Consider the following 26,452-nt stretch of genomic DNA (forward strand, 5'->3'; position numbering starts at 1 on the left):
AATGTCATCCAACCCCGTTTTGGTTGGATAATAGCCTAGCCATAGCTAGGAAATGAGTTGGACAACACCCTAAACTTTGTATTTTCGTATTTATTTAATTAAAAAAAAAATTGTGATGTGAAGGATATAATTGAATTTTCATATAAATTTTTAATATTTATAATTGCAAAATTGAAAAATGAGAACTTAACGTCAAATATATTAAAACATATATAAGGTAATATCACAATTTTCCTATAATTTAAAGCTACTTTATCACATTGTTTTTAGATGTTTATCACTTGGATAAACATATCTAAGGTAATATCACAATTTTCCTATAATTTAAAGCTACTTTATCACATTGATTTTAGATGTTTATCACTTGGATAAACTTATCCGATCAAGTCTTTAATCTTTATCACTTCTATGCCAAATGCTTACCAATTTTGGTGAATCACCTTTTCCATATACTAGGTTTTGGCTTTTATTTTTCTTGCATGCTCCATTTGTTTCGGAGAGACATGAAATGAAATGCAAAATAAACCAAAACTCCCATCAAAACACCTTCTAAATTGGAGATAGAAGGAAAGCAAAGAAACATCAAACTTATTAATGGTGTTATTCCCTCTGCGACTAATCTAAGAAAATGACCAACGTATATCCAAATACACAAACAAGGCAATGACTTGGGGTACTTTCCCTTTATTATTTTAATAATATTAATTAAATAATTAAATTTATTATTTCTAATCCGCTTAAATTTATGGGATTAGAGTGCTAATTAATATTTTATTGCCTTAAACTTATCCATACATACCGAGTTATGAATTGAATATTTGGTATGTAGATTGGCATTTCCGTTGGAAAAATGAATAACTATTGAGTAATATTACTTTTCACACCTATGTCACGTTAATTGACGTGACATGTTTTTAAGTGATTGATATGAGTATAATAAATGTATATAAAAAGCAACATTACTCATAATTATTACCGGAAATAAAAGAAGCTCGAATGTAATAGTTATTCCTATTAATTAGTTGGTTGTAACACCCTTGAATATGTATTCCATTATTTGGTGAAAGACAATTTGCTGGTAAATGGAATCATTGGAAATCAAATTTTCCAAAACACCTTTTTACCACAACATCTCTTCTTGTAACTGAAAATGAAAAAAAGAACAAAAAAAGAGCATATCAGTGAAACATTACCTCGTACAGACATTGAACAAAACAAAACAAAAATTCTAAACAGTGAGTATCATGCATAGAATATCCCGATGGAGCAAAAACAATTATAAAAACACTCAAACATGATAAATACCGCAATTTCCAAATCACAATATACAATTTCAAGAATTGCTCTGTATAAAAATCTTTTCATTCCCTTAAACAACATTACACTTCAACTCCAATCCCATAAAACAATGTTATCCTTCAACTTTTACTCCATCATAAATCGATTTCTAAAACAAAATGGGAAAACAAATAACAAACACAGTGGGACAAATCAAAAACAACATTTAAAAAATCTAAGGCCTTCGAAGAGACAGCCAAATACATGTTATATCATTTCCTTCTCTGTTCTCATAATACACAAGATTAATTGAACACAAAACCCATCAAATTTAGCACAAAGATTTCCCCATGTTCTTGCTATTTCCTATCTCCTCCACCAATTTCTCACCACAAATTTAGCTCTCCTACCGCTGCCCGGTTCTTTTGTCATTTGGAATCAGAACAGGTACATCCCAGTTCAGATCGGGTTTTCTTAGGAAGGGGCCTATGTATAGTTGCGCAAGACTTAGAAAAAGGATTTGGAGGGGTGTAAACGAGCCAAGCTTGAGCGAGCTTCCCTTGTTTGGGCTCGGCTCGTTTAAATTTTCCTCGAACTCGAGCCGAGCTCAAGAACAAGCCAAAAAATCGAGATCGAGCTCATAATAAGTCGAGCCAACTCTTATATTTTATTTTATTTTATTTAATTTTTTATTATAAATTTAAACTTCAAGTACTCTTAAACGGCTCAAGAAGCCAACTTGCATATGAGCATTTGCTTAGCCTGACTAGCCAAGTATAGAGCCTAAGTCAATACAGTAAAGTACTTGGTTTCGAAGATCAATGATATGCATCATTTTATAATAAAAGGATACTATTAGAAAAAAGAAAAAAAATCATTAATTTGTAATATTAATATGAGTAACTATGTGAACAACTACTAATTTGAGCCTTATACGAGTTATTCACAAGCCTAACCGAGTCGAGCCGAGCTTGCTTTGTTTACTATTCGAGCCAGTATTTGTGTTCACAAAACACCTCATTTAATAATCAAGTCGAGCACAGGCCGAGCTTATACGAGCTGAGCCCGATCTCGCTCGCGAGGACTTTGCTCACTTAACACCCTGTGGTCACATTGCAGACCCTCAATTAAAGAAAGATTTGGCAACAGTCAAAGTGGTTGTATCGGGCATGGTTTCCCAGAAAAAAACCAGAGGAGGACAAGAAATGTTTTTTTCTTTTTTTTGGTTGGATTTGGGAAGCAAAAGGAACGCCCTGGTCTTCAAGACAAAATGAACCGGACGACTATCCTTATCTTCAACAGCTTTGTCCTGAGCCTCGCACACAACTATTCCACCGTGACTCGCTCATCACGAGCTTAAACTCACTGAGTCAAAAGAGCGAGTGGCAGAACTCAGTCCAGGCCCGAGGCCTCTGAAGTGGCGCAATCTACAAGTGAAGATGCCAAGGATGCTGCAATTAGAAAGAGAGGAGGGGATGGCAAAGCAAAGGCACGTGGAACAATGAAGGACTCAAGCATGGAGGCCATCGAAGCATAGGATCGGAGCTCTAGCGAGATAGTGAGAGAATTGGTAGTGAGACAGAGAGGTTGCCAGACTTGACGAGAAGGATAGGTTGCCAGACTCAGAGCATTTATGTAAACTATTTTGAAGAATATAAATAGCTATTCTTAAGAATAATAAACTAACCAAATAACAGGATAGGTATTCCATTCCGGAAATGTATTCTGAATTCTAAACATTCCTAAGTGTTGTTACAGATATAGTACCAGAGCTGTTCAAATGCGTGCCAGAACAAAATATGCCCAAGTCCAAATCTCAGATTTTGGGATATTTGGCACTCAAAATGTATAATAGAAGGATCCTGCACGGATCCAATCTGCAGGGCAACATCTCAGATCACCTCATTTTCCTATATCGTATAGACAAAGTACAAGAATAGACAAATATTGTTGTACAATTCACAAACGATGTTCATATTTCCTTATCACATAGATAGGAGCCTTTTTTCTACTTGGTAGAAACAGAACCGTTAACATCATATTAGACAACATAAGCATAAAAGCTAAGTACATTTACAAGCACCCACGAATTCACTCCATGTAAATAGTATAACTAACACGGTGATTTTAAGTAATCCAGAAGTTTCATTGTAGTAATTCAATTAAATTTTGAAAATTCCCAAATGATTTTTTCAAAAATTGCTCAACAACACCCACCAATTGAAACAAACGAGAACCCAAATTTACACTATATTTTTGAATGAATGGATATCACAATTTGTACACCACAAAGGAGAAGTTCTCAACGGTATGGAAGAATTACAACATACCTCCAATCCATTACGGAATTGTGCCTCACTCGTCTTTAACAACACAGGAAGAGGAAAGCACACGTCCTTCTCTACGCAACACTGGTGCCTAGGCTTAATCCTATTCTCTAAGCTAAACGAAAAGTATTGCGGAAACTCCTTCAGCTCCTTCAAATCCCGCCCCATTTCCACCACGAAGTAATTCAATTTGGGCTCGAAATTATCCTTCAAACTGTAATTGAACAGCTGCGGGAATCGCCGAAACAACCACACCGCGTCTCGGCGCGAGAACCCGATGTTTTCGAAGTATTCGATTCTGGGTATGAGCTTGTCTTCGACGCTGGCGGAGAGCAGAGAGGTGTGCTTGTGCACCTCGGAGATGCCGATGCTCTGGAGGAAGTACAGGGTGGGGCGGAGGCGGTGCTTGACGCTGCAGGCGAGCAATCTGGGGCGTCGGTTGATGACACGCTTGAGATTGGAGCCGTTGACGCGGGCCTCACGGAGGAGGAAGGTGAAGACGGGGACGATGTCGGCGACTCGGGAGGCGAGGATTTCGGGGCACATGCCGGAGATGCGGCGGAGCTCGATGGCGGTGAAGCCAAGGGAAGTCATGTAATCGACGGTGGATTTGATGTCAGAGAGAGGGGCGGAGAGGATCGGAGGGTGTTGGTTGATGAGGGAGAGGAAGTCGAGGCCGATGGAGTCGAGATAGAGCATTTTCTCTTGGAACTGGGAATTGGGTGGTGGGCGAGTTGTGGGGGAGATGGAGGGGGTTTCTGGGGTGTTGGGGGGTTTGAGTGGGACAGAGATGGTTGCTTTGAGGGAAGACATGGGAGGGAAATGGGGGTTTCTTGGGCGAGAAAGTGAAGGGAAACCATGGTGAGGTTTCGGATGGAAGAAAGAGGATGGAAAGGAGGAGGAGTTGGCGGCGGTGGCGGAAAGGAAATGGAGTGTTTCTTGGTGCATTGTTAGGGTGCTACATGGCTGATGGTGAGGGAAATTTGTTTTCTCTGGTGGGGGTCGTATAGGAGGTGGTGTGGGTGGTAGAGGATAAGGCTCCAAACTTTACCATTTGAAGATTGTGTTCGAGTGCTATCTGAAATCAATCAATCCAAGGATGTTTCATAGTGAGAGAGAGAGAGAGAGAGAGGGAGACAAAGCAACATGGGGCAAGGTAAGGCCCAAATGAAGAAATGAACTTCAAATCCTCGTGAGTTCTTTTCTTCTTCCTTTTCTTTGTCCAAAAATGACTTCAGTTCCGATCGTTTAAGCCTTTTAGGGGGGACTGAAAACAAGCCCAGTGGACCGAAGCTAAAAGCTTCCTTGAAAATACATTTTGCTAGTGGTAGAATTAAAATTCGATTGGCAAAGCGTTTTTGCCTTTGTTATTGTAACCAGAAAGTATCGTTGTGGTATAAAGTTTTGAATTTTTTTATTAAAAGGTAAAAAAATTTTATTTTGTAATAATTTATTTATTTAAATAATAATAATAAATAAATAATGTAATATAAAAAGTTAAAAAAATAAAAATAGTTCGATATTAATTTTTTTAAAGAAAATGATACATGAAGGAAAAAAGGGTTACCAAAGAGGCCCACTATTCTTCACAAAACACACCTATCTATATAGCCCACATTAATATTATTCATTTATTCTAGAAAAAGAAATGCTACTTTTACGCCTATCGATGTAGAATATCAATATAGCTTTTTTTAAAGTAATTTTTTATATTAGTCACTTAAAAACGAAAAAGGAAAGTCATTTAAAATATACAAAAAGTCAACTGATATGATAAATTTGTGTAAGAATATCATTACTCCATAAAAAATTTGAGTAATGTTATTCTTCAATATTATTATCATTTCAATCTCTTATTAAAAATAAATAAATTTTATCAATGAAAATTTCATTTTTTTTTTTTTTTTTAAAAAGCCAGCTAGATTTCCCGATTTCCCCAAATGTATGGAGCCGGGTTACTGGTAAATATATAATTCCCACCAAGCTCACACCTGTCTTCACTCTATCCTATCTTCTCACCCACCAAATCGATTTCTCCACCCTAGACTTCCCACTGTGAGAGAGTGAGCCAGTGAGAGCTTTTCTACACGCTCTGTCACTCTCCCCCTGAAAATCCCAAACAATGGCTTGCTCGGCTGCCTCCACCGCTCTCCTCTCCGCAAACCCCGGGGCTTTCTCTACCAAAGCCGCTGCTCCGATGGCCTCGATCTCCAAGCCCTTCTCTCAAACCCTAACCATCCCCAAGTCCTTCAACGGCCTCCGCAGACCCATCCAATCCCACGCCCCTCGATCCCTCTCGCTCTCTCGTGGCTCCCATTCTCGACGGAGCTTCGTTGTCAGAGCCTCTGTAAGTAATTTTCAGTTCCCGCTTTGTAGATTACTAGATTTGCAATGTTTCTTTTGGTAACTCTTTCGTTTGAAGTTTTAAGTGTGGTTCCTGTTCAAAAGTGTACAATGCTATGGCCTAGGATTCTTGTACGGTTATAAAATTGTTGGGTTTTTGTATTTATAAGGATAATTTAATTTAATGTCTCTGCTAATATAGTTAGAGGAAAGGTAGTGCTAGTGTTGCATTGGAAGATGATTGGTCATGAGTGGACTGTCATGATTCATGAAGTGTCGATATTTATGGAGCAAGATCAGAAATTAAAGGAGAGAAAGAGACTCTAATGCGCTCTTGTGCTTCACTGCCATAAGTTTTTGATAAATTTGTTATTATAAGGGCATTTCATTCTAGAGGAGTGTCTGTATATATATATATTTTTGTGTTATGAATCCTGGTGTGTATTTTATGGGCTAATTGCTCCTTTTGCAGAGTGAACTTCCATTGGTTGGAAATGTAGCACCAGACTTTGAGGCAGAGGCTGTTTTTGATCAGGAGTTCATCAAGGTAGTTTATAAAGAATAATGTTGCAAATTCTGTGTAACACTCATGGTTGTTTCTTGCAATCTCCAAATTATATTGGATGTATTTGAGTTATAGTGTTGGTCAATTTTTCAGCCAATTCTTATATGGATAGAGTGGTTTGTTTGCTGAGATGGATTTTTTTTGTCAGGTTTTCATTTAATTAAAGCATCTCCATTGCAGGTTAAACTCTCTGAATATATTGGGAAGAAATATGTGATTCTCTTTTTCTACCCATTGGACTTCACATTTGTTTGCCCCACAGGTTTGTTTGACACTAAACTAATAGAAATTGAAGTTTACATATTAAGTTGATGCTAAGGGTTACCATTATTCTCTTCTCTCTTCTCCTTCATTTGCAGAGATCACTGCTTTCAGTGACCGCCATGGTGAATTTGAGCAGCTAAACACTGAAATATTGGGTGTTTCAGTTGACAGTGTGGTAAGTTGTTTCCTCCATTTAATTTGAAGGCTATTAAACCAGTGGCTGGCAACCCTTTCATTTTTTTTCACTTAGTAAATACATATGTATTTCATAAATTGGTGTATTCTTTAGTTTTTGGTTCAGTGACAAATATTACACACTTAAGTTTGTGTATTGTGATATAGGGTTTATATTGTAGAACCGAATCGATCTATCAGCTTATCATTCAAAACTTTGAGATAGTTGATGGTTGCCATTTTGTAGCCCTTGTGTCTGGATGAAGTGTGTCCATTTATGATGTCTTAGTAGATTTTTTTTTTTAAAATCAGCTTACTGATGTGGCCTAAATTCGAAATTGCTTGTTTATCTTGATGTCTTTATGTTATCCTTTTTTGTAGTTCTCGCACCTTGCATGGGTCCAAACAGACAGAAAATCTGGTGGGCTTGGTGATCTGAAGTATCCTTTGATTTCTGATGTCACAAAATCAATCTCAAAATCCTATGGTGTGCTAATCCCAGATCAGGTATGAATAACTTTTTTTTTTTTGGCTAGAATTTCATCCTAAAAGAACATGTTTGAGGGGTTTTTTTTTTTCCAATAAAAAAAAAATCAGACCATAATGGGTAAGTTGATAGGAACATGGTGTGATGGGCTGTTCTGTAGGCAACATGTGATACCAGTAAGACTCGGCCATGCCATCTTTTTTTGTAGTGTGTTAAGTAATGCCATTAGAATATTCTGCTTCATGTTGCCAACAGAAATTTTAGCTGGTTTTTCATGGGTTTCAAGAACTGTTTTATAGCATATGAAGTGGTACAATCTAATTAAATGTATGGAGTGATGTGATTCGTCTTGGCCAACTCCTTGCAGGAAATCAGGGTTATCTAACTTTGCCAAAATTTGAAGACATTTGTAAATTTATCAGAAAAGTTGGCACATGAGACAGAATATGAAAATGTTCTCTGAAGTGGCTGTTAGTGTGTAGCTGTATGTTAAGATATATGCATATATAATACTCAAATATGCATAGGCTGAAAGGCATTCATCTCAGAATAAAAGTTCCTAGCTGTTGTATTAAATCTTGCATATATTGTCTTTGCTACAAAATCTTGTGCTTAATCTTGCGTATATTTTATGTTGGATGATGAGGAGTCAGGTTACACTTTTTGTCCGTAATTTTACTGTCTGCTGTTTGGTTCTTATTATTCGTTGGTACTTTTTCTAACTCTTAGAATTGCCTGTCTTGCATTAGTTGTTTGCTTGTTATACTAAAGTCATGTATCAACCAATCTTGGTCAAGGTTTAACGTACAACTCTCTCTCTCTTTGGTTAGGTTTTTATTTCTATTTTCTTTTTCCTGGATTGACTAGATTACCATTTTTTTTAAAAAAAAACAAATAAATTGATACCAAAGGAATTATTGGTGTTGGTTGCTTCGTTTATATTCTTTGGTGTTCATGGTTGCTGACTGTTTATAAGTTTGAATGATTCCTTTGAATAGTTGAGTCACGATATGCCATTATCTAAGAAACTTGTCCATTGAAATTGGCGAACAAGGATTAGAGTTTTTTTAATTCCAACTTGATTAATGTTTTATGTGTTTGAACAAATCAGGAACTTCTGGTCAAAGTTCACATTTTGCTACCAAAAATTTACTCCATCCATCCCAAATTTTTGGTCTGCCTTACAAATCCATTATATTAAGGGGACTTCATTTAATTTGTTGTTTTAAAATATGAAGTTACTACCGTCCTTAATTTAAAATTGAAGGAGAGCAAATGAAAAGGGGATATTGACTTTTCATATAAAATAAAGGTCCAGTTAAGAAAGTTTCTAAAATTATATTCATTGATCTTCGAAAGTCAACATTATTTTGGACCATTAGATGGAATAGTGGAGAAACAATATGGGATAGACAAAGTACAATGTAGTGCATGTTAAATGTTGGGATAGATGCTTCGCTATTTTAATTACAGTTCATTAGCTACAGTTTTCTTTGCATTATAATTAGAAGTTTTGTTTCAATCTTGTAGGGGATTGCATTGAGGGGACTTTTCATCATTGACAAGGAAGGAGTGATCCAACACTCCACCATTAACAATCTTGCCATTGGTCGGAGTGTTGATGAGACGAAGAGAACACTCCAGGTAAATTAAATTTTTAAGGACAAGACAGCGATTTGGCGGATTCTAATTTTGAAGATTCTTCATTTTTATTATTGTGTAGAATAGTTTTACTGTCCTATTTTCTTTGCTGCCTTCTAAATTGGTCATTGCTGCTTTATGTCCTGCAGGCTTTGCAGTATGTGCAGGAGAACCCAGACGAAGTTTGCCCTGCTGGATGGAAGCCTGGAGAGAAGTCGATGAAGCCAGATCCTAAGCTCAGCAAAGAGTACTTCTCAGCAATATAGAGTGGAGCTACCATTTATGATCCTAGTTGCCTGTCTTTTTCAATTAGCGTGGTGTAAACGAGTTTTGTATTCATGTAATGTCTTTGAATTTTGAGCAGTAGCAGATGGTTGGGAATAAATGCAGGCCTTGCCCTGTTTTTTTGGAATGTATGAATGTAGTTAAGTACAATAGATGCACTACAACCTTTACTATACCATGTGTTTGAAACATGATCAGATTTGCTTAGGTGCTATAATAAAAAACTACGGAAATCTCTTGTAGTTTTTTTAATGGTTAATATTTAATTTCATTTTTCTCTTTCTTATGAAAGTTTGAAATTAAATTTGGACCGTTAAAAAAATAACGCATATGGTGTGACATGGTACTGTGATGCAGTATTGTGTGTCAATTAGAAAAAAAAAAATTAATTGTACAAAAGAATGTTAACGAGTGGCCGGACAGCAAGAGGGTGGTCGGCGGCCACCCTTTTTGAGTCAAGTGGTTGTGAATTCCGATGTCACTTTGCCGTCTGATGCCAACATTTCATAATATTCATGTTGCTTTCTATGCCTTAATCGTACGAGTTCAACTTATCATAAAATGGATCGTGGGAATTATTTCCGACTTGCTGATACCCTATGTCTCAATGGTCCATACCGTCCAACAAAAAGCTATCCATTTCCTCCTCTGGATTAGAGCAAGAAGAAAAGAAAGAGAAAAAAGGGTTCGAAGTGAAAAGGGATGTCGCTGGAGGGGTGTCTCCGCTGTTACCACCATCATCATTATCACATGATGTCCGCGATACTATCATCAGCCCTCTGCTGTAATTCTCTTCCTGTCTCAAACATCCGGAATCTCGTAGAAAGGCCAAGGCCAAGGCTAAGGAAGAGAATGGTAGTGGTTGCACAGCCGCCGACATCATCAACAAGTCGTACGAGGCTACCGGCTTTAGCAGCCGCTCTTTCATCCCCACCACCGCTCGATCTGACGGAAGACAACGTTACACAGGTTTTAGCCGATGCCCGTGTGGAGCTGGCGCAGATCTTCGACTCTTCTGTCGGCATAACAGGTCAGTACTCGTAATTATTTGAACATGTAGAAAAACTGTTGGTTTTTTGGTGCCTAAAAAGGTGAAAAAAAATAAAAAAAAACAAATGTTTTTTAGGAGTCGTTGAACTTGCTGATTTAGATGGACCTTTTGTGAAGATTAGTCTTAAAGGTCGGTTTTGGCACAAACGTAGTGATGTTCTGGCCAGAGTCGCCAATTATCTGAAGCAGAGGATCCCTGTGAGTCATTTTATCACTGAAAATGGCAGCTGAATGGAATCCCCTGCTCTTTTTGGTAATAATATGCGGTTGCTTTTTCTCAGGAAATCTTGGAGGTGGATATAGAAGATGAGAAACAGTTGGATGATAGTCCTGAAAACTTTTGAGGTACAATGGCTACAGCTTTATTGCTCTTTTTTCACTTTCTCTTGGCCTTTTAGAAAATTGTTCTTGCATTTCCATTGCCTTTTAGAAAATTGGCAAAGTTCTGCTAATAATCATGTATTAAAAGATATAGCCTGTTTCTATTGACAGATAGAAAAAGAAATCTGCAAACATTTTAAATCGTCAGGCTTAAAAAACATTGCAAATGGATTGGTGTAATGCAAGAGTTTAGATAAACAAATGTAACGAGAGGGTGCTTTACTAATATGTTTCGAATTGGCTCTAATGATGAATTTAATCATATAATTAATACTTTAACACTTCTCTTTTGGATAACTAAATGCAATGCGACAGCATGGGAAGAAGCTGGGCTGAGTTCCTAATAGCATGCTTTTTGAAATCTGGTTGCATCAAGAATCAATTAGTAATTTATTCTCCACCTTTTGTATATAGCAAAATTGTTTAGAGATTTGAGGAATTATTTCTTCATCAAGTAAGATATCTGCAGCTTTTATATTGCTGTGTATGATGCAGGATGGGAAGAATGTTAAGGGCAACTATATCTTGACAAGGGGCTCTTTTGAATCCTGCAAATGTCTATTCCTGGGTATAGACACCAGTATTACTTGTGTCTTACTGACAAAACAAGTTGCAGTACCATATCAAAAACCTATCAAAATACTCTTAACTTCTGAAGCCAAGGAATTCCTCTTTAGGATTAGAAAAAAATTGCTCAATAAGATCTATGCCAGATGATAAAAGAGTTTCAAGAATTCAACACACCACCGCTGCCTTTTGTTGAGTCCCCTACGGCGTCAATCAAATGTTCAATTATGGAACTTATTAATAAGAACTTTCTTTTTCATTTTTGTCTTACATTCTGCATTTCAACCTTCATGAGGCAGATGGTAGAGCCCTGCTGGCTGCTCTCCTCCTTGATAATTATTATCTACTCATTGCTGTTAGCATTTTTTGATACTCGTCTCTTCTTCTCATTCCCTTTGTCAAAACAAAAGATAAATAATTAAAGGTGAAGAAAATAAGAAAAGAAGAAAAGAAAAAACCCAAATATACCGTGGATGCAAATCCTTCCTTTCAATAACTGGTCTTCTCGCAGCTTTCTTCCTGCCATACAGAAAGATAGATTGTTATTGATCTTCTACGGCAGACAAATAATTTGGGATGGGAGTATACATTTATATGTACAAGTAAAAGCAAACTATGCAATTTTTTCTGTGACTGGAATGAAGAATTCAGCCAAGTTCTAATGTTACAAACTAAGGCAAAAATAATACACTGATATGTTCTCCAAAAGTTCATTCGCTGCTTTTCCACACCCTCAGACATGCAATTATGAGAGGGTCTCTTATGGGGTTTACTTGCCCGAACACCTACTTGGGCAGGTGAACCTCATAAGGGTTTTTTCACAATTGTCTACTTAAATTGCAAGCAACATATATAAATAATTGTACATAATCTCAATCTCATCGTCTAAAGGCATTCTATTCTTACACTCTCTTCCTCCACAACTCATCTTTGTTGTCTCTCTCTTCTTCATAGCTCCACAAGTTATATTAAAAATATATGAAATTGGCGATTTCTATACGAGCCCAATATATATATATATATAGTGCTAAACGAACAGTGAAAAATATCAACATTTTCTAGCATAAAATTTTTTATGTCAAAACAAATCGAGCCTTAAGGTGCTTAGCTTCTTATTGAAACACAGTTTTAGGCTTTTCGGGGTAGGCATTTTTTTCCCAAAACGATTTTTTTTTTTTTTTAAGCATTAAAACCGCTTTGTAGGCTGCCAAACATAAAACAAAACGAGCCCTTAATCTAACATTAACTAGAGGAGTTACTTGGAGTGAACTGTGAAGCTTTAGAAGATTGTTCTTTGATTTGTTTAATCTTTAGATGGAAAGATCAGAGAAGGTCTTATATTTAAATGTAGGCATACCAGCATCAGCAGGTGCAAGATCTTTTACGTATCCCGATCTCATCCAGGTCATCCTTTTACCAGTTAAGCTAGATTAAAGAAAAGAGTTAGGTGGGATGGGAGTTGAAGAATCGAAGATAGTTCTTTGATTTCTTATATTCTTTTGTTGAGAAGATCTTATATTTAAATGCCAATAAGCATACATGATCTAGTAGCTTACACCAGCATACCTAAACCAGTTGTTGTCGGAATCTTTCTGTCTCTGTGTTTTTCTCCAATAAAACCTAGAGACTAAGATTTATTGACATTTTGGTTGATTGCTGTGTATCTTGTATGGATTGCATCATATCTATGTAATCAAATCAAATGCAAATGGAGATTAACAACTTATCATGTGCCTCACATGAATCCCCAAGTTGAAGTTGACTCTTAGCTCGTGGCAAACAAAGCAATCAACTCTCCTCAAAGATTGGATATGCCAAGCCACATTTTTTTAATCATAATTATGATCATCATCACAATGAATTATTATAACAACAAGAACATGCTCGTGGTTGCACGATAATTTTGCAATCACGTTGGTACCTTAAAATTCCTCACCCCACCCAGATATTATTGTATTTAACGGTATATATATGTGATGCCGTGTTTTAAATGGAGAGAGGGTCCTATTTCTTGTAGTTCCTGAGTTGATGACAATGAAGGAAGCCTTGGATTTTGGATTTTGGACAATGAAGGAAGCCTTGGATTGTGGTTCCTGATAAGGGAAGAGACCAAACTCTCTCTCCCTCTCGGAAGCTTCTCTGCCATTGAATTTCCGTGAGATTATATGATGGTCGATCATGCCTCATAGTATGTTCTAATATTTTAGGATATCGCTATTTAAAACTTCTTGTTGTGGATAATTGTGGAGAAGATTCTGGGTAAATTAAGAAAGATTGATTAATCATGGTAAAGAGAAATGCTGTAAATTATATTTTTATTTCATAAATTAATATGGTACAAAAATATCTAAGAATTGGTTGGACTACACGTCAGCATTGTAGAATATTTATAGAATAAAACTGTAGTTTATAACATCACTCTTTCCCTTAGATATGAGTCAATCACCACATCGACTACACTCCCACTTGAACGGAAGTTCTTAGAATCTCATGGCAATCTATCTACTCGTCTTACCGAACAATCAGCTCTCGTACTATTATAAGAGATATTTATGTGAATTCTTTCCGTTTTCATATATTCCAACACTTTCAATGAGAACATATTAGGACATCACTCAATTCAAAAACTTAAACTAATAAGTTTGGACCCAATTGTGTAATATTAATTAATCATTGGTCGGTGTCATGTTCATCAAATTCAACCACATTATTTCTTGGAGTTTCCTTGAATTTTCATATAATTGATTTTTGAGATGAAGGGCCCTAATTAAAAGTTAATAAAGAGAGAATAAAAATTACAAAAAAAAAAAAATTTAAAGGAACCTCATCATTGGATGGTTTTTCTCTTTTTTCTTTTCTGAATGTCATATCTAGGACCAAGCCTATTAAAAAGTTCACAAATGTCAGATATGGGGTGATCATATATCTTTAATTATAAAAGGTTCATGCGATTCACAATCAAATTTAATTATATCAATTTAAAAAAATTTATAATACAACGAGGCCCCACAAATTTATAGGGGCCGCAAAGATAATATTATGGTCACAAACACGTGAAACGTACACATGCCTTCTAGCTAGAAGACAAATACAAACCAAAGTTCATGTCTAATGTCTTTGGTTGGAACAAGAAAAATCGTATAACACTTCGTGTTCAAAACAAGAAAGAAATATAAAGACAATAAAATTGATTAAAACGCGGTCGCATCGAACTGCACAGATTGCGGATATAGCAGACAATTAAACAATTGGCCGACAGATGAGAAGGAAACTTTGACACGATGAAAATAACAGTAAGGTCTTTGGTTTATATATATTTTAATTTGGGTTTTGAAAATTTGTGACGTGGCCTCCTAACTTGCTTTAAAAAGGTTACCGAATACGTGTGGATGGGAGTAAACTATTGTTATTTTGATATGGCCGGCCAATTAATTGGCGTTGTCAGAATAATGCTGAATTTTTTACAACAGAAGGAGTAACTCATTGGCTAGCAAAAGAAGGTTTCCTCTCAATGATGAAAATGTTCAGTTGGAGGAAGATTGATTTTTTCAAATGAACTTGAACAATTTATAAAATTGTCACGTGTTTTTTAATCATGTGAGTAGTAGCACATGCTTTTTTAATAGATTTTTTAAAAAAAAAAACTCTTTTAACGCTATTATAAATTAAATCACTATTTATTTTAAAAATTTAACGAATAAAAAATTATAAATTTAATAATTTAATTAATATTTTAACATCACCCAACACCACTTTGCAATAGAAATTTTGTTCAAAACTAATTATGCAGCTACGACATCAATCTTTCTCCAGCATTAATACAGGACGGTAACTTGAGACCTTTCTAGAGCATTTTTATCCTGAATTTTTGGTGATTATTTTGTTCCTCGTGCAAATTAAAGAAATGAACTATAATTATATATGAAGGGTATTTTTATACTTTTATTTTTTGAAATGATAAAAATACTCTATAATATAACTAACTTGATATTTTTCATTTCGGATGGGATCCTTCTCAAGCAAATTAAAGGTGCCTCCTTTGAAGCGATTAAATGCCAGAAGCAAAGTAAAGGTGTCTCCTTAATTTGAAACGATTAAATGCCGTTCATTATTGTTGACTGCATATTTTGTTGAACGAAAAGCATATATAGACAAGGTTGAACGATAATTAGCATTCTATTAATTCTTTGATTATTCTTCAATCCATCTGAGAAGTGAAATAATGGCTTTGTTCCTTTAGGGGCTCCTAAGTTTTAAAATAATTAACAAAATCCGGACTAAAAGAAAAATGAAAAGACCAAAAAAAAAAGCACTTAATATATATATATATACGAGATAGAGAATGCAAAAAAGGCTTAAAATTGATTCTTTCACGTACTTTTTACTTTTTCCCTTCAGACATGTATATATCGGAAACTAAGACATTGTCCTGGCCGGAGTACTCCTGGCGCAGCTACAGAAAGAAAGAAAAAAAAAAAATTAAGGCGCCAAAAGCTCTGTGCTCACTGCTCAAGATTAATTTACGGTTGAAGACCATATAATTAACTATATACTAAGGCTGTAAACTCAAAAGCCATGTATATTAATTTCATGCAACAGAAATTCGATCACGTAGCAACTCCTGATTCAGGTACATAATTTAGTCTATCCACCTCTTCCCAAACCAACTTGGATGTTATCTCATCATACTCTGGAACATATTCCTGTTACAATTAAAACAAACATTAGATTTCCAAATAAATAAATAAATATTAATTTTCTAATATTTAATTTCTCGTAATTTAAAATAAAAATAAAAATTATGTCACGTTAATAATTGGAGACGTGTAAGTACCGTTATTTTGTAGAATTATTGTTAATAAAAATGATATTAAATTATAGATCAGGAGATCGAAGAAAGTGAAAGCACAGATATATATACCTCAAGTTGCCTGACCAATTGTTTGGCAGTTGGTGCAGACACAATAATACGACGTGCGATTGGTGAGATAAAGCCTTCATCAACAGCCTTATCTATGAAAGACAACAAGGAATTATAAAACCCATCTACATTCAAGAGGCCCACCTGCAAATATTTACGATTTAATTAGTGAATAAATTATAATATCCAAGTCGATCGAAACATCTAACACCCTAGCTAGCAAGCTAACAATCGATCTTTATTCCGTGACCAAAAACAGTTACAACTCTATTATATATATATATATTCTTAATTTATTGTCTTTTATTGTATATGAGAACCTTTTCTCCCATTCAAACGGAGATCCTCTCCTTATCACGTATCATAATTTTGATTAAGAAATGGCAAATCTTACGATATCTTTCCATGTGAATCCAAACTAAGTACCACATGCATTGATTCTATTTGAATGCTAGCTTTCTTATAAGATTAATTGGACTCTAAACAAATGATATCCAGAAAAACAGCCGTGTGCTCATGAAACACGACAAAACATGCCAAATAATAGGAATAAACGTGGGACGAGTACGTTAAAACTCCTCTCTGATGAGAAGAATTCTCTTTCCCAAGCTTTTCTGATGTGAACTCAGAATATTAATTAGGGTTCTACGACATTAAGCATGTTATCATGTGAAGGGAGGAGCAGAAGTTGTCAGAATCAATAAGATGTATTTTAATCAAGAAAACTCCATTTTCCATGGAATTACGATCACTTGCTAAAACACAATTGTTTTTAATAATATGAGAAAAGGAGAAAATTTCTCACGGGTTTTTGGTGAATTCCAAGCTGAGCCCACGTAATGACTTCCAGCAGTTCTTCCAGGGTGCCATAGCCACCTGATATTTGTGAATAGTTGTACATGATTAATATACTAACAATATAAGAAAATGAATGTAACATTTAATAATATATATATTTTATAATTCCAAATTCGTTGCAATCTGATTGAAGGAGCCATTCATACCAGGGAGGGCAATGAAGGCATCAGCTAAACGAGACATTTCAGCTTTCCTCTGATGCATATCAGATACAGCTCTCACTTCTCCAACTGTTACGCCAGTTATCTGTGATCATGTGCCACCATTTTTAAATTGAATTGTACTGCTTGGAATAAATTTATAAATAGAAAAGAAAGCACGGCAAATGATCTGAATTCAATTAATTTTTGTTGCTGTAAATTACATATTTAAATCTCGTGTAATAATATTGTCCTAAGAAAATGAGGTAGGAATAACAGAAGGGGGTTGTTTTAGAGTTTCTGAAAAGTACCTCTCTAGGCATTAGGCTCCGCGGAATAACTCTGCACACAAATTAAGCCGAATAACAAATATATATCAGTACACCAATCCAACAATAATCTCTATGCAAATTTCTCAGACTATTTCTTTGTTTTGAGGAAAACGTAATTAGCCTTAGATGCTGTGTCGGAAGAAAAACCAAAGAATTTGGGAGAAAGAGCAACAACGTAAGACAAGCTAGCTAGTTTTAGTCCTTGTTGAGAAGAACAGACCGACGATCCTGACATGGGCAGCACGGTCGTCAAAAATAAAAAGTTGCTGCTAATTAATTCTTTTTATTTAAAAAGAGAAAAAGGAAGTTATAAAATTAATGTCAAAAAGCTCTCATACTTTCTGCCATTGTGTAATGGCATTACTGCAAGAGGACCAAAAGAGATACAACTAGGATTTCTTTACAACTTTATCCAACCGATCGCTCAAAAAGCCTCCTATCCATTAGTAAAACACACACTTTTAGATTCTACTGATCAAGACCAGACAAAGTACCACTTTGGACATCATGATCAAGAGTATTAATTAAACCAATTAAGTTCACAATCCACCAAAGTATGAACTTCTTCTTCAAAGGCTTTGAAAATAAATTAATGAACCTTTTTGTTCTGAGGAAAAAAAGGAAAGAATAAAAAAAAAAAGGAATATCCCTTTTATCTTCCCCAGCATTTGATCCCATGATGTTTGCCTTTGAGGTTGTTGGGAACCCAGTTCATAGAAATTTGCAAGCCATTCCAAAGAAAACCAACCAAGAAAGGTAATTATGGGGAGACAAATGATGCCTGTCTTTTTGAACCCCTTATCCTTTTACTTGACATTCGAACTTCAAGACCAGACACACAGAAAGAGAGAGAGAGAGAGAGGGAGAGAGGGACAAACCCTAGAACATGGCGCCCACCATCATGAACTGCCTGAGAAACAAGACCCATCAATCCCACGCTCCCACCTCCATAGACTAAATCAATCCTTCTCTCCACCTGCAAAGCACATCGAAAACCAGACCCATTAAAACGTGTCACAAAACCCATCATTAAAACAAACATTAATTAATTTACTACTCAAAATAGACGACGATGATGATAAAAATAATAATAATAACAACTTGGTGTGAATTGAATGAAAACCCCCTGAACAACCCAGTGAGTGAAATAAATATATTTCATGGAACCCCATGAACAAAAATCATGGAGGTTTGGTCATGGAAGCTTGTGGAGGTACCCAATGTTGGAACACGCTTAAAAGAGTCATGATACAAGGGGAGCACGTTTGGTTCCCCAGGAAAAAGCAGGAGATTATTATTTTAACAGAGTTTAAAATTCCAAAACAGAGAGAGATCACGCAAGAAGGCTGCTCAACTGACAGGCAGGTTACAGCTAGCACTCTCCCCTCCCTCTCTCTCTCTCTCTCTCATGCCAAACATAAACCCTAAACCTTCCCCTAACTCCTCACCAATCATAAGCCCACGTTGGAAGCTTGTTTGTTGCAACACCACCACACCCAATTGAGAAGAAGGAAAGAATGCAGGAAAGACTAAATCATCAGAAGGAAATACATTAAGAAAAAAGATTAAATTTGATGATTATATATAGCTCACACAAAATATATAGGCCTTCTATAGAGGAAGAAAGAAAGGTGTCAAATTGCACCAACTTGATCAACAGTTTTTTGTCCCCCACCTGAGAGAATGCACCTTAAAGGCAGACATCTCATTGAATCTAATTCACGGCCGGAGACAGAAAAACCAGAGAAAAAAAAAACAAATAGAAATCCAGAATGTGTTGAAAATAAGTGTAGTTTAGAGAACTGCTGGCCTCCTCATATGATAGATGAGAGAATCATGAAAAAGGTAATAAAAAGGAAACTTTTAACGTTACCAGTTCCTTCCCAAGCTCGACAGCAGCTTCTTGGTAACTAGCTTTCTTCCCTGAACTGCTCCCACAGAACACACAAATCCGCTTGAATCTCGACTTTGTCTCTTCCATATCTCTTTCTCTCTCTCTCTCGGAATAATGATCTTTCAAGGGCAAGGAGGGTTGAGAATGAGAAGAAAGTGAGTATTTGTATAAATATATAAAAATCCCCTACCCACTTCAAGATTTTTTTTTTTTTTTTTGCTCTGGGCACATCAAGACTTGTTTTCTCCTCGGCCAAGTAAACTTAATTAATAACATATGCCCAATGCTTAGAAATTAATTAATTAATAAATGGCCAGGAAAAAAAAAATAGTAAGTTAAATATATACACTTGTTGTTTATTTATTTATATGGTGCTCTATGTATTGGGCATATGATCATGGGAGGTCGTTTGTAGAAAATTATAAAATTGTGTTCCTACTACGAAATATTTCATTAAATTATGTAATAGGGCAGAGATACCCTGCTTCGCATGATAGATTGGATCATGTACAACTAGACCACGATCATTTGTATGTAACGGATATCATGGTTCATCTCCCAATCCTTCTCCCATACTCCAAATTTTTAAAATTATGACCCACATATCTAATGGTAATATTAAAAATTGAGAGTATGAAAAAAAGCATCGGAGGAGAAAATGAATAATTTCTCACAATCAATAATACTTGAAAATAATTAAGCAAAAAGTTTAACTTGTTAATTTAATTAATTACTGGTTGACTTGTCAACCATACATTCTCAACCATTTCACTAATTATAAATTGTCATGTGAGTGTCAATATGTAAGGAAACTATAATAAAAATCGTAATACTGCCTAAACATTTTCCTTAAATGAAGTACTTTCACACATTTTTAACAAGAATTCCCCATTTAAAAAAAAAAAAAGAAAAAATTTGGGATAAATTTTTATTTATTTTTTATTTTTAGAAAACAATATTCACGTAAGATGAAGAGAACACCTGAAAAAACCGTAACATTTCTCTTTTAAAAAATGAACATATAGAAATTATTTTTTTCCTTCCATGGTCTCTTAAATTTTATAATGGACTAATCAAATTAACTTAAGATGTTTACAGGAGGGAGGAAAATAAAATATCCAAAAGGTTAAAGAAAAGATCTTATACTAACCGCAAGGGATTGGCTCAAGTGGAAAAAGACTCGGCGGACTTGGTGGCATCCCCATCAGGTTTAATGTTTGAATCCCTCTCGGTGCGAATAATTTCTTGGGGCCATGCCTGCAATGAAGCCGAGTTTTACCTGATCCGTGTGACGCCTTATACAAGTTTGGAATTTGTTTTTCAAAAGTGGGTACGTAAAGTAGTCCTGCCAGGATATGTTCTCCACCATTTAAAAAAAAAATGACAAAGACAAAGATGAGGATGAGAAAGAAGGCAAGGGAAATCCCAGATAGCCGTGCCATATATTCTTCAGGATTAAGGTTGTGGATGCTCCGAGGTTGACACTGTTCAAGTGCTCGCCTCGTGGTTGTATGTACATCGTATGTCTCTCAATGGACAACTGATGACGACGTGTAAAAATCCCGTTTGGCTTATATATATGGAGAGTCTTTTAAGAACAAGTTCTCTCTTATGGAAATTACGAAGCTAAAATGATCTATCCCCATTACTATTATTTATGTTACAAAGAAGGGTTTAGATTTTTTATTATTATTATTTTCTAATTAATTGCGCTGTTGACAACTAAAATCATGCAAAGAATACAAAACAACATCTGTAATAATTTTTTTGATACATTTTAGAACATTTACTCTTGTCCTTTTCCTATTCTTGATATGTTCATTAATGATATAACTTTAAATGGATTCGGACTTTCATAATGTAATTTCACAAACAATTCAGTTCTTAATCATTCTTATCTCGAAATCAAATTGGTTATTTTTTTCTTCTAATAAATCAAAATGGTTATTTGATTGGAAAAATTGTAACGGGCGGCAAATGCACCACAAAGACATCTTTTCCCTATTGTCACGTCTTTATCTTTATATATTGCAAACTTATATGATTAAAAAAAAAATTAACATATAATATAATTTTTCTCATGTATTTTAATAATGATTTCGTCTTCTATATTAATATTGGGCATGCAGGATATCACGTGTAAACCTCCATTCGGGCGCCAGCCACGTCAAAGCTTGAAAAATATAAAACCCTTTAATCTTTATCGTGCAACTGTGCATATACTTTTCCAAGTTGAAATACTCTTTTCATTCCCTCCTTTTCTTTTCTTTTTTCTTTTTTTTTTCTTGTGTATGTGAGATCTAAAATCCTCGGTAGCTAGTTACAATCTTAACTACAAGGGAATTAGGTACTATACGTTATTTGACAATGGAATTAGGATGTTTATTTAAAATGGTAGGTCCGACTTTGAAAATATATAAGCTTGCAGTAGAGTATATTTGGTGAATGATGAGATATTTTTATTTTCCCTAATAAAAAACAGTGTTTGGTTTATCAACCCAAGTGGATATATATTTCTCTTTCAACTTTTCAAAAGGGTTCTTACTTTTCTTTGTTTGTAAATTCGTTTACATTTCTTTTAAGAAAAAAGAAAGGATAGAATAGTTGGATTAAAAAGGTTGAAATTACTTTTCTTCTCTATTAAAATAGATTTGCGGTTGGTCTAGCCGTCTAGGGAATCAACGGGTAAATTACTAGGTTAGAAATGCTTTTGCGCATGGTCTAGAAAACCAATGGTCGTAAATGCTTTTTTTATTCTGAGAGGCTGAAATTCTAAGTTGTTAAAACTGGTGGCTTATATTAATACTAGTAGAAGGTCAAGTAGGCGGGAGCGGAATGAATGTCACGCTAATGACATTCACGGAGGTCTAAATTTTATTTTGAGTTATTTAATTGTATATATAATGACAAGTTATTTAAAATTTTTAAATGATGTGGTGCTATTTTGGTAATTGTTTAGGTGTTAGAAATCGGATGAGCAACTCCCTTTACGTTTAAGTTCATTAGAGAAGAAGTCAAGCCCAAAATCTAATAAAATGAGAACTCATGTACATACAATTAATAATCATTATATTTCATTTCAACAGTAATGATAATGATAATTATAATTTCAATAGCAATAGCAATTGTGATTCCAACAGTAACATGATATACATAGATTAAGCAATAATAATAATAATTGTTTCAGTTGTAACAATAATATATTGACGAGTTCGAGTACCATAATAACAATGTCACTTTCAGCAGTTATAGTAGTGAACGCTAGCAGTAATAATAATGATTGGTTCATCAGCGATCGTAACCACGTACAACTTTATTATTAGTAAGAATAATACCAGCTTATAAAATATGATATGAGCCATGAATCTAATAAAATGTTAGGATTCTTGATGGATATCTTGTAGATTATTTTTATGAGAAATGCAAGAAAAACTCTCAAGTTTACATTTTTAAGTGCATATTTCTTAATCAAGCAATAAAAATTGTTATTGAATATTCTATAAATGATAATTATATTTGGATTTAATAATAATTTTTATTGCCAAGTAAAAGAGCATACACTTAAAAATGTAAAATTGAGAATATTTTCTAGCATTGTTTTTTTTTTAGTGAAACTTTGGTCCAAAATTATTATTCAATTTGAGTTCATCTTTAAAATCGTGCCAAATAGATTGATAGTTAAAAATAAAAAAATAAAAAAATAAAAAATAAAATCGTTCGGGGGCTGATCTCAGACAAGTGCAAATCTCGAGGCCATGTTTAGACATCAGTTTGACACTGACACACGAATAATAATTTGGCACAGGATGTCTTAATTTTTGTATTGAAATCCGTCACCGCCCGTGCGAAAGAGGAACATCAAATGTAACTGTCTGTCCCTCTCTGCTCTGCCCACAGTCGGTCCTTTGCCGGCGGCTTGTCGTACGTGTGTCCACTGCAGACAACCTCGCTTTTCCGCCGTTTCTCTTATGGTGCATGCACGCACGTCTGACGGTAAACTACCAACGGTGAGTCTTGACTCCACGTCAGCGTCATCGAAGAAAAAGTACTACGTGGGTGACGGGCGAGGATCACTGTCGGCAAGATGGAAAGCTGTCGTACGTAGTTAACGAAAAAATGAATTATTTATTAGTAATTAGTTAAATTTCACAGTAAAAAGAAAATTAAGTAAAATAAGTTAGCACGAAATACTAAATTTAATTACTCAATTAATATTTTATTAAACATGAATTTATTTTAAATTAGACTAGAGAAATTTTTTTTCATCTAGTTTATAAAACTATACACCCGAAACACATTTTTTAATATAATTATAAAAAATAGGTGTTTTGCTTTACATATTTATAGATTGAACTAAAAAAAAAAAAATCAATCTATTTTAAAGAAAATTTGTGTTGTGTTTTACCTGTAATTTTGATTGCTATATTTTTTTTTACATATTTTCCTTCAAGATTTGAGATTGTTAAGAATAATGTTGTATATTGAATCACAAAGAATATTGTACAAAAGGAGCCTATATATACAGCCAGTAATACAGACACTACATATACATAAACCATGTGAGAAAACACTACATATGATCTAACAAATATAATCATTAAAATTACATTCTTAATCATGTTTTGGCTTGTGAAAAATGTAATCGATTTTTCCAATCAAAATCAGAAAAAGAGATTTGAACTAATTGTCTCAATTATCTCCTAAAGTAATTAGATTATTGTTTGTTTCATAGAGGGTGTTTGTTAAACCCCACCGTACTGTTCATCCTCTCACCGCATTGTTCATGGATAAAAAGAATAAAAAATAATAATAATAATAATAATTGGTATGAAAAAATTAAAAAGTGGTATTGGAAAGTAAAAAATTTTGTTTTGTAATATTTTTTTTTATTTAAATAGTAATAAAAAGTAAATAATGTGATATATGAAATGAATGATTTGATATAAAAATAAAAATATTTTTTTTAGAAAAAATGAAGTGAATAATGCAGTGGGATTTACCAAACACCCCTTAATAAATGGAATAATAGTAGATTCTAAAATACTTGTACCACATTTACATCACATCTTTCATCTTTCATTGTGCAGTTTCAAATGAAAATCCTTTTTTCATAACTACAACGACAATCCTTATCCAAGAAAAAAAAAGGCCACGACAGTAATAGTAAGTGATTTGACAAAGCGATTTCCCTTGGAATGTGACATTGACATTGACACAACTGAGAAATATGCAGTGTTCTTACCCAACAAATGAGAGGAAATCACTCCGTGGAGATTATACGACAATTGACAAGAGCACGTGCACAGGTCTTGTAGCTCAATTTGTTAATGTGTTTTATATGGTATTTTTTTTATTTATTATTTGCTAATATAATTTTGTTTTAAAAATATAAAATAAAAGCGAGAAAGAGAATGAAAAATCTACATAAACTCTCACATATGATTGTTGTAGATGCATCCTGTGTAGCTGTAGACTGAACCACAGCGGAATGTATGCCGTCACGCTTGCACTAGGTGATGCAATCACATCTCAGAACAATAAAATAGTGTATTCTTCTTTTTTTAATTTTCCTGGGAAACAAACAGTCAAGGTGCACAGTTCAAGCAAAAACGTAATGATTACTCGCCACTGCAAAAACTGCAGGAACCGGATCAAACCCCAAAGGGTATTCGCCAGCTTTTCCCTGGACATATATATATAAAGTCCGAGTTCTTTCAACTCTCTGGATGGATGCACAATTTCGTCTCCAAAAGTTGGTTTTCTTGATCAAATTAGGCCTATAGATTCATGCAAAAATTAAGCATGTTGGTTTAAGTATATGCTTATGATTTAAAGTTGGTATATTTAATAATATATATAAAGTTAATATTTATATGTTTTTTAAAATATTTAAATAATGTAAAATCATTTACATGGTTGAATACATAAATTTTAAATATTAATCATAAAATGAATATTATTAATTTGATTTGAAATGAAAATGATCGTTGTTCGCGGGTTATACAATACAAAACGAGATCAATGTAAGGGCCAATTTGTTGGGAATATGATCGGGCCATCTATTAACACTTTAGATGGAATAAAAGTGTGATGTATAAAAATCTATTAGTGAAATGATTAAGTGAAAAATAGATTCGCTCTTATTATTTTACCAAAGAAAATGCTACGCATACTCGATCTTAAATCGTAAGTGTTGGCTCTCATTTGATTTGCTTATTCTGACATAGCAATGAAGTTTCAAATTGAAAGGAAACTGAAAGAGATTTGATCAACTAATTTGATATCCGCAGATAATTATAGGAATAGGAATAGACGCATTGGTGATATAGTTCGAAAAGATGTTGAACACACGGAACATGTGGAAAACCAAACCTAGATATAAGATTTATACTTGATATATATATATATATATATAAAATTAAGAGCAATGATATACTTTGTAGGTAAATATTGTTTCTAATTAACAATGCAAAATTGCAGATGCTACTTCCTCTTTGTGGGTTCGGTGGTTGCTTCTACCTCCAAAGACAAAAGGTTCAAAGATTCGTGGAGGGGGAGCAGAAGAAAACGACGCAATTTCTTTTTTCTATTTGTGCATTAAAATACCTTCGAAGATCGGATTTGGAAGGTATTTTAATACAAGTCGGATAAGTGTACACGCCACAAGTGAACAAAAGCAATCAAAATGTCTAGAAATATAGTTCCATTTGACCAAACACATATTTTAACAAATATTATAAAATAATATGTTAAAATACATATTTTATTCCTAAAAATCCAACCAATTAATTTTAAATTTATGTCGTTTTAAAATTTTACGTCTCTTTAGACTCTTTTTGATATGCATTTTCTCGGAAAAGCTTCCTATAGACTTATAAAAAATGTGCCATGTCAAACAATTCTGCTATTCTAATAGGTGGGCAACAAAAATGATCAAACCCAAGC

The 26,452-nt window shown here is 34.5% G+C and overlaps 4 protein-coding genes across 7 annotated transcripts; 2 read left to right on the forward strand and 2 right to left on the reverse strand.

The window, feature by feature from the left end:
* Positions 1-892: 892 nt before the first annotated feature.
* Positions 893-4,744, reverse strand: EMB3114 (Mitochondrial transcription termination factor family protein). Its single transcript, XM_059607457.2, has 2 exons — positions 3,609-4,744; positions 893-1,144 (listed from the first exon to the last, which is right to left on the reverse strand). Exons 1-2 carry the CDS (start codon positions 4,551-4,553, stop codon positions 1,121-1,123), a joined length of 969 nt encoding a protein of 322 aa, XP_059463440.2. The 5' UTR covers positions 4,554-4,744; the 3' UTR covers positions 893-1,120.
* Positions 4,745-5,592: 848 nt separating this feature from the next.
* LOC132192196 (Thioredoxin superfamily protein) lies at positions 5,593-9,537 on the forward strand. Its single transcript, XM_059607458.2, has 7 exons — positions 5,593-5,952; positions 6,421-6,495; positions 6,694-6,775; positions 6,873-6,952; positions 7,333-7,458; positions 8,969-9,082; positions 9,229-9,537. The coding sequence occupies exons 1-7, from the start codon at positions 5,728-5,730 to the stop codon at positions 9,343-9,345; spliced, it is 819 nt and encodes a 272-aa protein (XP_059463441.2). The 5' UTR covers positions 5,593-5,727; the 3' UTR covers positions 9,346-9,537.
* Positions 9,538-9,951: 414 nt separating this feature from the next.
* Positions 9,952-13,658, forward strand: LOC132192071 (uncharacterized). Of its 4 annotated transcripts, XR_015909314.1 has the most exons (5): positions 9,952-10,394; positions 10,491-10,612; positions 10,696-10,759; positions 11,111-11,180; positions 11,291-11,621. XR_015909314.1 is itself a non-coding variant. In XM_059607271.2 (4 exons), exons 1-3 carry the CDS (start codon positions 10,067-10,069, stop codon positions 10,756-10,758), a joined length of 513 nt encoding a protein of 170 aa, XP_059463254.1. In that variant the 5' UTR covers positions 9,952-10,066; the 3' UTR covers position 10,759; positions 13,361-13,658. The 4 variants fall into 4 exon arrangements, 3 of the variants coding, with proteins under 3 accessions (XP_059463254.1, XP_059463251.1, XP_059463255.1); XM_059607271.2 differs by lacking the exons at positions 11,111-11,180; positions 11,291-11,621 and adding an exon at positions 13,361-13,658; XM_059607268.2 differs by lacking the exon at positions 11,111-11,180.
* A 2,311-nt stretch (positions 13,659-15,969) lies between these two features.
* Positions 15,970-19,603, reverse strand: LOC132161691 (cytokinin riboside 5'-monophosphate phosphoribohydrolase LOG7). Its single transcript, XM_059571867.2, has 7 exons — positions 19,487-19,603; positions 18,492-18,589; positions 17,593-17,623; positions 17,288-17,387; positions 17,089-17,159; positions 16,284-16,427; positions 15,970-16,065 (listed from the first exon to the last, which is right to left on the reverse strand). The coding sequence occupies exons 1-7, from the start codon at positions 19,592-19,594 to the stop codon at positions 15,970-15,972; spliced, it is 648 nt and encodes a 215-aa protein (XP_059427850.1). The 5' UTR covers positions 19,595-19,603.
* Between the last annotated feature and the right edge of the window lie 6,849 nt (positions 19,604-26,452).

Source organism: Corylus avellana, chromosome 10 (genome assembly GCF_965113065.1).
Source record: "Corylus avellana chromosome 10, dhCorAvel1.hap1.2, whole genome shotgun sequence".
NCBI lineage: Eukaryota > Viridiplantae > Streptophyta > Magnoliopsida > Fagales > Betulaceae > Corylus > Corylus avellana.